The sequence below is a fragment of the Syngnathus acus genome, chromosome 6 (assembly GCF_901709675.1).
Source record: "Syngnathus acus chromosome 6, fSynAcu1.2, whole genome shotgun sequence".
NCBI lineage: Eukaryota > Metazoa > Chordata > Actinopteri > Syngnathiformes > Syngnathidae > Syngnathus > Syngnathus acus.
Genome location: NC_051092.1, coordinates 8,348,955 through 8,362,975, shown reverse-complemented (window position 1 = coordinate 8,362,975; position 14,021 = coordinate 8,348,955). Strand labels below are relative to the sequence as shown.

Here is a 14,021-nt window from a genome sequence, read left to right as displayed (position 1 = left end):
TTGCATTTAAATGCATCTGTAGTGGGTCAGATAATCGAGGGTGTTTTTGGACTCCATCACCACCCTTTGTTCCAGGAGCCAATCCTATTTGGAGGCTTTGGCTCTTTGAATTTTGATGAAGTCAAACTAGAATTACATGCAGCACTGTATCCACCTTATTGTCTCAACCATCCTCATTTGCTTGCACAGTTTTCAGGTAATTCAGTCTCGGCTACTTTAGGGTAGCACAGACATTATTCTTAAAAGAAAAATACAGAAGCAACAACAAAAGAAACTTTCTAACAGAAGTCATCCTTCAAATCAAATCAAAAGTGTTTATTTCTAGATTCAAGACAAAATTAGACAAAATATAATTAACAGAATTATGATTTCGTTATTTGTTGATAAGGATGTTGTTGCACCTTAAGTGTAGTGCTCAGGTAGTGTTTTCATGCTGTCACATACGACCTACATATCACCATCGTGAACATAAAATCTATGACAAAAGAAACGATAACATTCAAAATATTAGTGGTGCATTGTGAATGAAAGCCGTGCTCGAGTGGTCCAAGGTGGAAGGAGTGTAAATTAGCCACAATGTCAATTTCTGTTGTTTCGTGTTTTGTTTTGTTCTTTCATATTTTTCATGTTTCATCATATGAACAACAAAGGCAGTCAGCTAATATGAATTAACATTCATCCAGAAACATTCCTAAATGTCAGTGATTTGTTCAGTAAGGGGGTATGAGGGAAAAAAACCCATTAAAGCCCCAGAATGACAGGAAGTTGAAAAGGCAAGAGTATAAAAAGAAGCTAGATGTCTTTTCTTTTTTCACAACCAATTACAAATCGGCTGTCGACACTCTCTAAAACTGAAAAACCTAAAGTAAAAATCACAGTATTGAAGAAATGCCCAAATTCTGACATTTGCCGAGCTTAATATATCCAATCTCCCTCTCTTAGTCTGCAGGCACACGAGGAAGCCCTGGATCCAACTGGCAGTGGAAATTGGGCCAGATTGTAATCGATTACAGAGGACTGCAGTGTTTCCATCAAGCAAAGTTAATGGTTGAGAAACAATCTAATTTTTGAGGAGGGAAATGATATTACAACCCCCTTGAGCACTCACAAGTGAATTCAAGGTCACTTCACTGTCATTTGAGGAGAAGAGAGACTTAAGAGCACAATGAGGCTAAAAGTAGGTTGAGGCTCAACTTAAACAGAAAGGCTACGATTAAGGGGCGTGCTCCATGGAAGGTCCAGAATCACTGTCTTCAAAGTTCTGTGGGTCCACCGGGTCTGCCCTTGGTATTGGTAGCCTGAAAAGGAGCACAAAAAGAATCAATCATATCACAATCGTGAAAAATACGACACACACAGTCCATTGCACGCACATATTATGAAATATAAAAAAACTTTAGTGAGATGTAATCAGTTTCAATCAATCAACACTTCAAGCAGAAAATCATCCATTTGGTCCCTTTTCTATCAGCAGTGATGTAGCAATCTGGGCCTGGAGACATTCCACACATCACAAAAAGCTCTAATTGCACATTGCACTAACATGGTTGAAGTATACTCATCACTGCGAGGTGGAAACCTCCTGTCTAAATTGGCTTACGTTCAATTTTTTTTCATATTGGATATTATTGATATACTAGATTATAGTATACTATTGATGAGTCCTCACAGGATCTGGCGAAACTCGTTTGATGATGCTACATTTTTTTGTTTGTTTTCTCACAAGTTATGGATTTGGCCATAACGGCAACGACAAAACATACATAATCAACACAGCAGCGGATAAAATCAATTTGAGTATTTACATAATTATACACTATACACACACGCGCGTATATAATACGTAAATCATTACATTTAGATTAGTTGCCTATCCTTAATGCAAAGTGAGTGTAATAGTTGAACTCACATGGGCATTCAGCATTTGAGTAACTTATGCTCACATACTTGCTTTGACCTAAATTCTAATTTCTCCTAGCATGCTAACATGCAGTCATTTCTGACCTGAAAAAAACATTATGAGAGTGAAATGAAATGGTAACAGTGCCAAAAATAGCTTCTCTTCCTTAAATGTGCCCAAAGTTACATCATACACTCATTCGCATGCACGCACGCACGTACACACATCCAGAACAAGACCACTGATGACAGAGGAGGCTCATCAGGAGTCATTAGGAGCTGATTGTGATGTTTAAAGCTCCTAACCCTCTGAGAGGCGAGCGATTGCGAGTGTTTTGGAAAGTAGATAATGCGTTCTCAACAGTTTTTTTTCAAGGTCGCAAATGTTTGCCAAATGTTCGGCAGACTTTTGCCTGTACTTTTAAAACTCACTAAAACTGTTGACGAACGTCTGGCAAACATTTTAAGAACATTTGCGACCTTGACCAAAACCTTACGTGAATGCAATATTCGTGCCTTCGAAAACACTCGCAGTTATTTGCCACTCAGTGAGATAGGGGCTTAAGGTTTCTTTGCGTGCAGAGAAACCATGGAGTGAAATAATAATCTTTACTAAATGGCCTTTTTACCTGACTTGTGCAAACCCAAAACTTGATAAGTATGCTGTCTCCGTATAATATGTGACCTTGTAATACACAATTTGGCTGACGACTCTGAAATTGCTGTACTTAGAGTCTTAGATATATTGAATCTTCAGACTATAAACTGTGAAATGTCTCATACTTGATAATTGGATGCACTTAAAATGAGACCCAGCTCTTGTGATTTTTTTTTTTATTGCCTTGCCTTTAATGTTGTTAACCGTAAGCATGAGGATGCAAGCGTTTATGACTAGCAGAACTGGCAGAGATTAATGCTATGACTGCCAAAAATCTGTGCAAGGCTGTGTCTTTAATTTTGTAAGCCATTGTGCGAGAAATTAATACGTTTTTGAGGAATGGTATCTTTTCAAGCGACAAATTGATGGAATCGACACAAACCTGCTGGTTTTGTGTTGTGTGGCCACATGATTGCAATGTCTGACCTCAACTCCTACCCCTCCTCCAAGGACATGATTCCATCATTCACGGCCGCTGTCATCATCAAGCACCCTAACCCTAACCTTAACCACATCACGTTTTCAACCAATGCAAGGAGCAGTGGAAAATTTGAGGGGAAGAGATAAGAAACCTCTGATATTCACCAATGATAACTTCGAGCACTGTTCCCTGTGTATTCATATTCATAGAAGCAAAGAGTTGATTTCTCTCCCTTCCTGCACTTCCTGGGGAGACACCACTCAAAAGTCATCACGGGGCATCTCATAAGCCAGAACAAACTATCGTTCCACAAAATGCTTGTAAAATACTCTTGTATATTTAAAACACTGCAGCAATCAGCATCCACACAAACACATGCATCTTGGCAATGCCGGCCAATAGAAACGATGACATAGTGAATACACCCACATACAGCAGTTGCTATAGTTTCTCCCATCTCACTTCAGTGCACATCCAGTGAATTAATTATTCAATAGTGCTCTTCCCATTCCAAATTCCTGGCAACAGTACCAGATGTACTTTCATCGACCACACTAATTTTACAGAGTATTCAAATTTGCTCCAGCATCACACAGGCCTCTCAGGCTTTGTTGTTGGCAGTGCGCACGCACACACCAAACCAGCCACACCCACAACCACCACACACACAAAATTGTGCAATGGACCATCCTATTGTCCGAGATGGCATCCGGGGTAATGTTTACATACAAATGCATACATGATAGTAAGAAAAGCACGACTTCAACCAAATTGAGTTATATAAAAGTAGTGTTTAGTAAGACTGAGGACACAGCTGTAATAACTATTCATTCCACCCACAGGAAAAAGGGGCCTTGAAAGATATAGGGTGGTGACAGAAAAAGGACAGAGGAGCCTTGACATGCAACAAAAAGTCAGCAAGTGCTTGATACATTCTCAAGCGCAAAGTCCTTGCTTTGCTCTTCTTGTTCATTCATCTTCCAAGCCCTAAAATAAAAGATCATTTGGCTGTGCGAGTGCGTGTCCGTGCAAATAGGTGTCCTTCCTGTCACCTGGGTTCTCTGCTCCCATGACTTATTCATAAGCATTAATGCAGTCAATGTATTATTGATCAGAACCGATCATTGCCTCTTCCCCTTGGTATGACCGTGGCCTGAGGATGGGGTGAGATTAGGCAAGTAGAGCTGATCCACTGGCTGCGGAAGCACCCAAAAAAATCATAGGAATCTACTGTTTCCCGATGCATGTGTTTTCTCATTTTTGCAGGACTGTGTGAACAAGGATTGTTTTGACTTTTGTTGTAAAGCAAATGAGACTGACAGAAAAAAAAGTTATATTGTAAACATTCCCATTAGACACTACAGTACATTTCTACAATAAACCCACCTTTGTAGGATTTCTCCAGATGAAAAGACATTTTAAGACATTTGTCTCTATTATTCCATTTCTTTTTTGGGGTAGTCAACCCTCTGGGGGTTCTGGGAGATAGAAGAGGGTGGAGCCCAGCCTTGATTAAATTTAAATGTACTGCTCCTAGCAAGGGTACTGCTACTTATCCTAAATCATTATCTAGAAACACTCCCATATTTGTGGCAGCCTCACAAGCTTGAGCCAGACTTACTGACATATGAATCATACTGCAGTACCTTGGATATGATGGATAGTGCAAATGTGTGCATGCGTGTCTCAAGAGAGGACCTAAAGTATTATAGTGGATATAAACAGTTAAAACAACATTGTTCTAACGCAAGAGTTTTAGGATGTAAAACAAATGAGACTGAGATAAACCACTTCAAAATGTGACCAAATTTTATTTGAGCAAATTTGATTAATATTAAAAAAACATTAATATTCGTATTAAAAATGTTTTGAAACATTTTATTCCTTTATATGAAAAAAAAAACCCTCATTTGATCAAAGTTGCATAGATTTTAACTGTATAGCCACTGTTGAATGAGGAGAAGGTTATTTGTGCTTGACTAACCGAATAAAGGATAAAAGACAATGAGACTGTGCATAACAAGGAATAAAAATATGGCCATTTGCATTTTCAAACAGTTTGGGATTCCATCTACTCAGTGTGTATTCCATCATACAAGGTGGCGGGGCTGTTCTCAAGCCCCAGGGTCTATGGGATTTGGTCTAATGAGAGAAGATAGTTAATGGTTATTGACAGAGCCCATGAGGACAAGTCATACCATTTTTCTTAAGTAAAGCGGCACACTCTGCCACAATTTAATGAAGTAAAACCCATCACTTCTCCTGGGTGATTCAACGTAATAGCTTTGCAGGAATTATGGAAAATTTGATAAAACGAAAGAGGCAACAGAAAATGAGCCATAAATTGTATGGGGGATTTATTTATTTTTTGTTCTATATACATAGAGTCGAAACTACTACTTAGGGAAAAAACAGACAAAAAACAATGTGAACACTATTGTGTCTAATCGTGAGGGCCTATTTTGTTCTGTTTTGCCCCTCCATCTTGCTGGCCAACTTCCGCTCATCCTTATGGATTCATAGTCTTTTCTTTTATCAGACAAGCCTGACTGAGGAAGTACTTCAAGACCGGCCCCGCCCACACTTTTCGAAGGAGTCTGCCTCTGATGTTTCCAACACTTCGCCAGAATTTGTGCTATTTCTTGTATGTGTCCTAACGACAAGAAATGTGAGGGAGGGAAACAACCAGAGCAAACGAACCGTTACACCGAAGTAAAGGGAGATTCAAAGAATGGGAAACATAATTGATCAGGAGGGGATTTTGCAAGAAAAAAGAACAGTAGCAGCTTCTGTACTGTCAGGAAATAACTGTGCTGATGTGGGAGAATGTTGAAGAGCCTATGTGGAATGTCCACACTTTTCCCTCTGTCATTTTATTACAAATAGGTCATCATCATTAAATGCGTAAAGATCGACATAATGCAATGCATTTGGGGATAACGAATCTAAGTTTAAACCACCAACTAAGACATTACTATAACGACAAGGAATTGATGCAAGAAGTTTAAACCACCGACTAAGGCATTACTACAACGACAAGGAATTGATGCAAGATGTGAAATTTCAATTATAGAGATACAATTGAGGTATACTGAAATATTGAAGTTATATAATCCAGTCCATTTAAGTTCAAGGTCCATACCTCAGACAATTTCTCAGTTTCCTAATCAGTTGGAGTGATAATAAACATTAATTGAGTTCTATTACAGACGATTGCTCTTGGTCCATTCATTTTTCGATCCCAGTAGAGCATTACATCATGACGGTCAAACCCTCAGATACGTCATTTTAATGCCCTCTTTTTGTTCTTCCATTCAATTAATTCTGTTCTTCACTAACACATCATGTAAAGTATGTTGAGGAAAATGGTTTCTGATCTCGATAAAAACGGTATCAAGAAGTGTTTGGATCTTTAAGAGATCACATGTGGAAATCTGAATAGCCTTTAATTCCATAGAAATACTTTGATTTTAACATAAATCCTCAACCATTTGTTGGACTAATCCCCAAGAGTCCTGCATACATTTATATCTGATATGACCACACGGGTTTAGGATTAATTCAAAACCCTTTGACAAGCATTGTAATACCCTCCAATGCCAGTTAAAATTACTTAACTTTACTTAATTACTAAAGAAAACTGTGTTTTCTGGGATAGAATGGAGTTGTGGTAATGTATACTGTGGTCAGAAGAATCAATAATTCAAGTAATTTTAACAAAAGACTAAAGCTGAACTATTTTTACTGAAATTCTTTTTTATTTAAAAGAAGACTGAGTAGCTTGATTTTGTACTTTAGTACTTCTGTTTCTTTTAAAATTGTTAAATATTAAGTTTAATATTTATATAAGATTTAATATTATATGATATATATAATATTTAATAATATTAAATGTTAGTTTCAATTGGCCTTCTATAGCATGTATTAATCTGGAGTGAATGGGGAGGTGAGATTTAAAGCAAATAAAGAGAGTGAAGTAGCAGTATGCAGGAAGAGCAGGTTGCCGATGCTGTCAAGGTGACTGTTGAATATATGAACCATAAATATGTAAATCTGGAGCACTTATGTTTGTTCACCTTATAGCACTACAGCTACGTATTTTTACTCTTTTTGAGTTAGGCGACCCCTCCATTTCAAACATTTATCCTTTATCTTAATGATCATTACACAGATTTGTCAGGCATTTCTTTCATTGACACTGCGAGAGACAAATGCTAACTGCTCTTTAATGACTGTTATTCATATTTTCCAGAAGTAAAAATGTGCGGTTACAACACGGATGTCATGGAAATAAAATGATTTTTTAATGCCTGCAAATTCTAAAACCAAACCAAAACAATGACAGTGTGCTCCTTTCAGACTGATCGAGTCACTGGGACATTCTTCCCCTGAAAAACAATACAACACCCTGTGGTGTTTCCAGGCTGTTGTAGAGACTTCATCAGCTCATGGAGGAAGTGAAGAGATGGCAAAACAAAAAGGCAATGCATCATGGCAGGGACAAAGCACGAGCAGCTGTTTAATATGACCCTTTGTGTGCTCTGCAGCTTACTCATTGCTGCAAAGTGCAACTACTGAGAATAAATCTCATCCTCCAGCAAATGCTCATGCATGGCATTGTGTGGTAAGAAAGTACATTGCAATCGACTCCTTCAAAAAGTTCGTGTGCCGTCAACTCTGTTCGTGACGCATGTATTATGCCGAGGATACCTGCAGGCGCACTGAGCAGGTGGGCGGAAAGGTCAAAGACGTACAATTAAAGACTGAGCTGATGATCGGGGATCACACGGGTTTCTGTGCTGCAGCAGGTGTGAGGAGTTGGATAATTATGTTATGAGAAAATGAATGAATTCCCAATCCAGTTAAACACGGATGACTAATGTGATTCATGGAGACAAATTAATGCAGAGACATTACGTTAATGCCATTTGACCTCAATCTTCCATTGGCTCATTTGATGGTGCAACAACGCTCGTGTCCACGAGGGACGGACAGGGAGGGATTATCCGAGAAGTACTCTCAAATCAATCTGGGTCAAAATTTGATGTTTTTGCTAAGTATGATCAGTAATTTCTGCATTGAACAGATGCTTCTTGAATAATTGAAGCTGCTTTTGTCTTCAAATTGGTGGACTTCATTTTAAGGACATACAATCTTTGAATTAAGAACTCTGGAAATGTCATCATACTGTAAATGTTTAAATGAGTTGAGTTACACATTTCATAATCATCAATAACTCATTTGGCCTTTGTAGTTATGCTCAATCTAAACCTGTTTAAGTGTAACACTTCAGTCTTTTGTGCAGTTTGCTGCAGACAGGAATGCGGTGAGGGAACTGTCCACATTTGTGTCAGAACATCAATTTGTCTCTGAATGTTAAGAAAACTAAATTGCTAATCATACACTTCAAGAAAACAAAATGTGTTGTTAAACGTCGTCACTAACAAACATGTCCTCTATTACAGTGGACCCCCAGATATGGCTCGGCTTTATCCAAACACCAGTGACAATAACAAAAATAACTTTGTTGTTGGTCTGGAATGAATTAATTGCATTTCCATGCATTTCAATGAAAACATTGTTGGTTGCAAACATACTCATGGGACAAATTACATTCGTAACCAAGGTTCCAGTGTATTTTTAAAGACTGTAAATAACACTTCACAGTTTAAACAAATACGTGCAACAATCCTTAGCAATGACTGTCGATTTTATAATTTGAAGTATTCAAATGTAACATTTTATGTAGCAAAGACAATTAAGAGTACAGTTATGTTCGCACTAAATTAATTTTAATAGGACTCTGTTCTTGTTAGCCTGAAATTACTGCCTAGAGGGGTAAGCAAGATAGTTGCCAAGCCCCTAGCAGCTACTCACTGCAGAACCCTGAGGCACAAGTTCCATTTATTGTACTTCACTATACAACTCCCTGGTCAGGCAATCAATGATTTTTTTTTGCAAGTAGAGTAAAATCTGTCTTTCCAACACAATTTGTATTATAAGGAACTAATGGGAACTGAATAGAATTTTTTTAGCACAGTCTCTAATACTCCTTGAAGTATAAATTGAATGCACAAATGAAAGAGAAGTCAGAGAAAATACATTGGGGAGATAAAGCTTTGTTTGTTCTTCTCAGTTTGCACAGCTTCAGCTTAGAAATAAGGAATAGTGAGCACCAACAGTACATGGTCTTCACTCTTCATTTTACTTTTAACTTGTTATATTCAGCCTTTGCCACCGCCCAGAGGCAGATTGTCTGTTAGGTCCTCTCAACCTTTTTATTATTCCACCACAAGGCACCATCTTTTCAGGGTTACTTTGGGAGACCGTTTTAGGCTGACGTGAGTACCAAACTGCCTTTGTCACAGGGCCAAACAACCATTATGAGGGCCGACTGGTCACAGCAGTGGCTACACACTTGGCAGATGGCTGGCAGCCCAGCCCCTGCTGCCTCTTTCTCACAGCCCCTTCTGAAACAGTAAACCGCCGGCGCCATCTTAATCAGCAAAATGACCAGGTTCCCTGACATGTTACCACAGAAACGCTATATCACCAGAGGGGCTTTAAAATTAAAATGCTGCTTACACCTCTCCGAGAAAAGATACCCACTCCTCCTCTTTCTGACCCCTACTCAGTAGTGAAGGGACATCACATGCACGTATGGCAAGGAGGACAAAAAAAAAAGGTGCTGTGAAACAGAGCTAACGAACTGAATTAACAAACAGAGCTAACAGACTGAATTAAACAAAGAATTAAACTGGCTATTAGGCTGTCTCATGGTGCCAATTGTGGCAGATTGCAAGTCAACTGCCACTCATATGGTAACAGGAGTTGGTTGGGCTTGACGTGCCGAGCCAGCTTGTCCTGCCTGGTCTCATGTCGTGTGAGTCTGTAATTGATTACCTGGAAGGCAAGAGGAGTATGGGAGGACTAACAAACCACCTCCACCCACTCCAACTGGTCAGGAATGGCCGTTGGTTTGATATAGGGGTCGCAACCCTATTCTGTAAAATATCCCATATGCTACGGAAACAACAACAAAAGAAACCTACGGAAATCTAGATGCAAAGGCCCGCAGGAGTAACAAACTCGTATGACCGCCTCCAATGACATCACTCAGGAAGTTGGTGGTGCAAAGAAGTGGATTCTGAGCACCAAACTCAAGTTTGGCTTCTGGAATGTTCGAACCATGTTTGAAGCTGGGAAGTTGGCTATATCGGCTTTTCGTGCATCGTGGGAACAAGCACTACCAGCTTTATTGTAGGATCTGGAGTCCGCCAAGGATGTGTGATGTCAGTACTCTTCAATCCTGTAATAGACTGGGTAATGGGGAGAATCCCTGAGGACAAGGCAAGGGGGATAAGATGGATCCTCCATTCCACCATTGAAGACCTCGACTTAGAGTATTGAGTTAGAGTATTGAAAAATAAAATACAGCATAAAAATACACTGCCATCAGTCTTAATGTGCTCTAGCTAGTTAGCCTGAAAATACTTACCAGAAGAGTAACAGGTTGGGAAGGTTACTTCACATTCCAATACAGTTATTATATGTAAGGAATGTTTCCTTTTAGTCTACACAATGTCTTAGGTCTTGTGGTAGGGCTACTGAATTAAACCTTCACAAAGACTTCCCTTGCCTCTCTTGGATGACAACTGAACAGAGGGACACTGTGGACTGAGTGAGGGAGATGTCCCATCCCACTGAGTCAACAAACATTTGCTGTGATGTTGATGTTGCAGATGTCCATCTGCAGCAGCTATGGGAAGGGAGATGTCTGCCAACATTTGTGAGTATGTGTGTGTGTGTCTATTCTGTCTTGACACTTCTAACCGGGGGCCAGGGGCTTGATAAGGCACTTATTCATTGCACCTTGATTCAGTCTGCCACTATCTTTCCACATCTTCTACAAACAGAGATCAGAAATGTTACTCTATTGCAGCAAAATGAAATGTGCATGTGTGTGTGTATACTATACGTATGTATATGTGTATGAGTGTATGTCTCGAGAAGAGAATTGCAGAGGCAGTCCCGATCTGGATAGGTAATTCCGTAACAGTTATTGCACCGTCTTCTAACTGTCCACAAATCGGCATCATGAACATTTTCTACAACTTGAACCTTTCAGGGTCAAGAGGCAGAGCAGCAAAATCAAAAAAGGATATTCAATATTTGTTTAAATTAATCTCTGGAATGATCAAAAATATAGACAGAGCAAAAAATAAATACAATTGTAGCCTTAATTTTTGATTTTATTTGGGGGAAAAAAGAGTGATAGGATTGAGTTGAACAGTTTCAAGTTGGAATGGTTTGAATTGGTCAAAAAGTGTGGAACAAGAAAAAAAACTTGAAAATGGAGGGGTTTTTGAATAGCCTAGTCTAAGTCCAGATTTGAATCTGATTGAAATGCTGTGGCATATTTCTCAAAAGGCCATTCATGCCCGAAAACCTGCCAATGTTGCTGAAATAAAGCAATTCGGAGAGGAAGAGTGAGCCAAAATATATCCACAGAGATGTGAAAGACTGACTGCCAGTAACACAAAACGCTTGGTTTATGTTGTTGCTGCTGTGGGTGGCCCAACCAGTTATTAGGTTTAGAGGCAATGATTTTTTAATGTAGATTTAGATTTGTATTATTACCAATATTTAAAATTTTCATTAAAAAAAATTGTAAAAATTCTAAAAAGATGGGTCTGCCTTTGGGAAGAAAGAGCCTCTATTGGGAACAAGAATATGTGATGGTATGTTAAGATCTTTTTTTTTGTTGTTGCTGGAAGAGCGACTTTATCATCGTGTTGGCAGCTTCTTCATGGTGATTTTCATCAAAATGTTGCCTTCTGTTGATTACTCCAATGTAGCTGTTGTAGAATCAGCCCCAATTAGGTATTCATAGAAAGCTATAATTATGAAGTCAATATGTGAGCAATGTGATTCATTCACAGCCACGAAAGGCTACATGTCTCTCATATACAAACCTCACATTGTTTTTAAGTTTCATAATAACTGTGACAGAAGGTGTACTTCAAATTCTAATGGCTGACAACCATCATCATATAACCAAATGTCAACATACTAATTTGCAATATTAAGAGCTGTTATTTAGGGTTCCCTTGTCCTCTTGGTCTTAACACTATGTACATACAGTCATTTATTATTATAAATAATGACATTTGTATGTGAATGTGTGCGTGCGTGTGTCGTAGTATTTATTTATTTATTTTTATTCCAAGAACATGCAAATCTATATGTGTTAAACTGTGAGGCTAGTCAATAAAGGAAAATGTAGGGTAGTTTAATATTGCTGACTAATTAAGGGGTATTACTTAAAGTTGACTGCATACACCTCTTTTGTAATTATAGTGAATGTGCCAAACTTTCAAAAATTCCCATTCTGACTGGTATTCTGATTCCATTGATTTAAGTGCTCTATCGGTCACCATTAGTCTCCTTAAGCAAAGTTGCCACATGCAGAATACTATGTTTTTTTTTTTCTTTTTTGTTTCTTTTAAATATTCTCCAACCATTGGAAAGCAGCCATGCCTAAAGACTTGGTATTTCTAACATTGAATCGTCAGTTTTGATCATATAATTCATTTAGTTCGTTCATAGTTCCTTCATTTTTAAAATATCGTGGATAATCGTGAACAAGTCAGCAACTCACTGAATTCGATCTAGTGTACACATTGTACCCCTGAAATTAACTGATTGCTTTTGGAATGTATCCGACAAAGCTAAATTCAACATCGTATTAATTGATTTTCTTTTAAGTAATAAATTCCACAGGTCGCATAAAACACAATAAAACATATTTTAAGGACCAATATGTGCAAGAGCTTCATAGTGTTCATACAAATAAATAAATATAATATATATAAATGTAAGGAAATAAAAAATGAAGGGAGGGTCAGGAGAAGCAAGGCATGTAATTGTTAAATCAGAGAAATGACATTTTAAATTTAATTTAAATTAAAATGCATCTCATTAAGGCAACAGTCTGGTGGATGACCTGAGAGCAGAATTGAGATTTGAATTTAGAAGACCTTGGTAAGCACTGCATTGATATGCAACTGGTGCAAAGATGTGTGTGGGTATGGGGATTATAGTGTGAGGGGAACACTTTGTCTTGAGTGATATTGGGCTCAGACAGCAGAATTCTGTTTTTGCTGCATTATCAATTTTTCTCTCGATTTCTTTTGTAGAAAATCCTCTATGGATTTCTGCCTCTTTTCTCCTGTTACACTTTTCCTCTTACCCTGTTAGATAAATTAATTTAACTTGGGGGTCCTGGAGATAAATTAATGGATTGTCAAGAATTCAGGAGATTGTGTGGAATTCATTGTTAATTATTCATGTCTTGAAGCATTTCAGACAAAATCGAGGGCACGACATGGCTGATACCACCAGAGGCGCTGTCTATTCTTTATACACCTAAGAAATGACAAAATAACATCAGCTATGGGAAACATTCACAGATCTCTACGATACGGCAACCTTCCCAAAGAGTAATAATCTGCTCAGTACAATCCAGGCATCTGAAAAAGAGTTTAGAACATTCCGGGAATTTTACATAAATTTGATCAAGGATATTTTGTCACCCCAAGTCATCCATGCAATGCAGCCAACTCATGCTAGACAATGAATTCACACATACGAATCTCCCTTGAAGATATTGCTAAAAACAAAAAGCTATTCGTTATTTATAAGACAACGGTATTTTCCACTAGCTACAAAAGATTCCGCAACACTGCAATTTAGTGCAATACGGGGAGTAATTATATCAGGGAATGTAGTAAGAGGTAGCAGTTAACCTTGGTCAAGGGCAGCGTCATCTCACCCTTCGGCCCAGCCTTGCTGCCATCTGCTTCAACCTGGGAGCTCATAATACTGGCTGAATCATTAATGACATATTGTTTTCCACTCAGTAAATATCGAACACTGGAGACAATATGATAGATATAACATGCGCTCAACACTTACAACCTGTGCTCGCAAGAAGTAAGTCACGTGCGAGCTTTACATATATTAGTGACACACTCGTGCCTT

General features: G+C 38.4%; 1 protein-coding gene across 2 annotated transcripts in view; it reads right to left on the bottom strand.

Moving 5' to 3' along the window:
• Window positions 1-288: 288 nt before the first annotated feature.
• Window positions 289-14,021, bottom strand: part of trim44 (tripartite motif containing 44) — a 29,047-nt gene continuing 15,314 nt past the window's right edge. For both annotated transcript variants that reach the window (XM_037254575.1, XM_037254574.1), the window contains exon 6: window positions 289-1,298. In XM_037254575.1, the coding sequence (XP_037110470.1) occupies window positions 1,214-1,298 (85 nt within the window). In that variant the 3' untranslated portion in view covers window positions 289-1,213. The remainder of the gene's footprint in view (window positions 1,299-14,021) is intronic.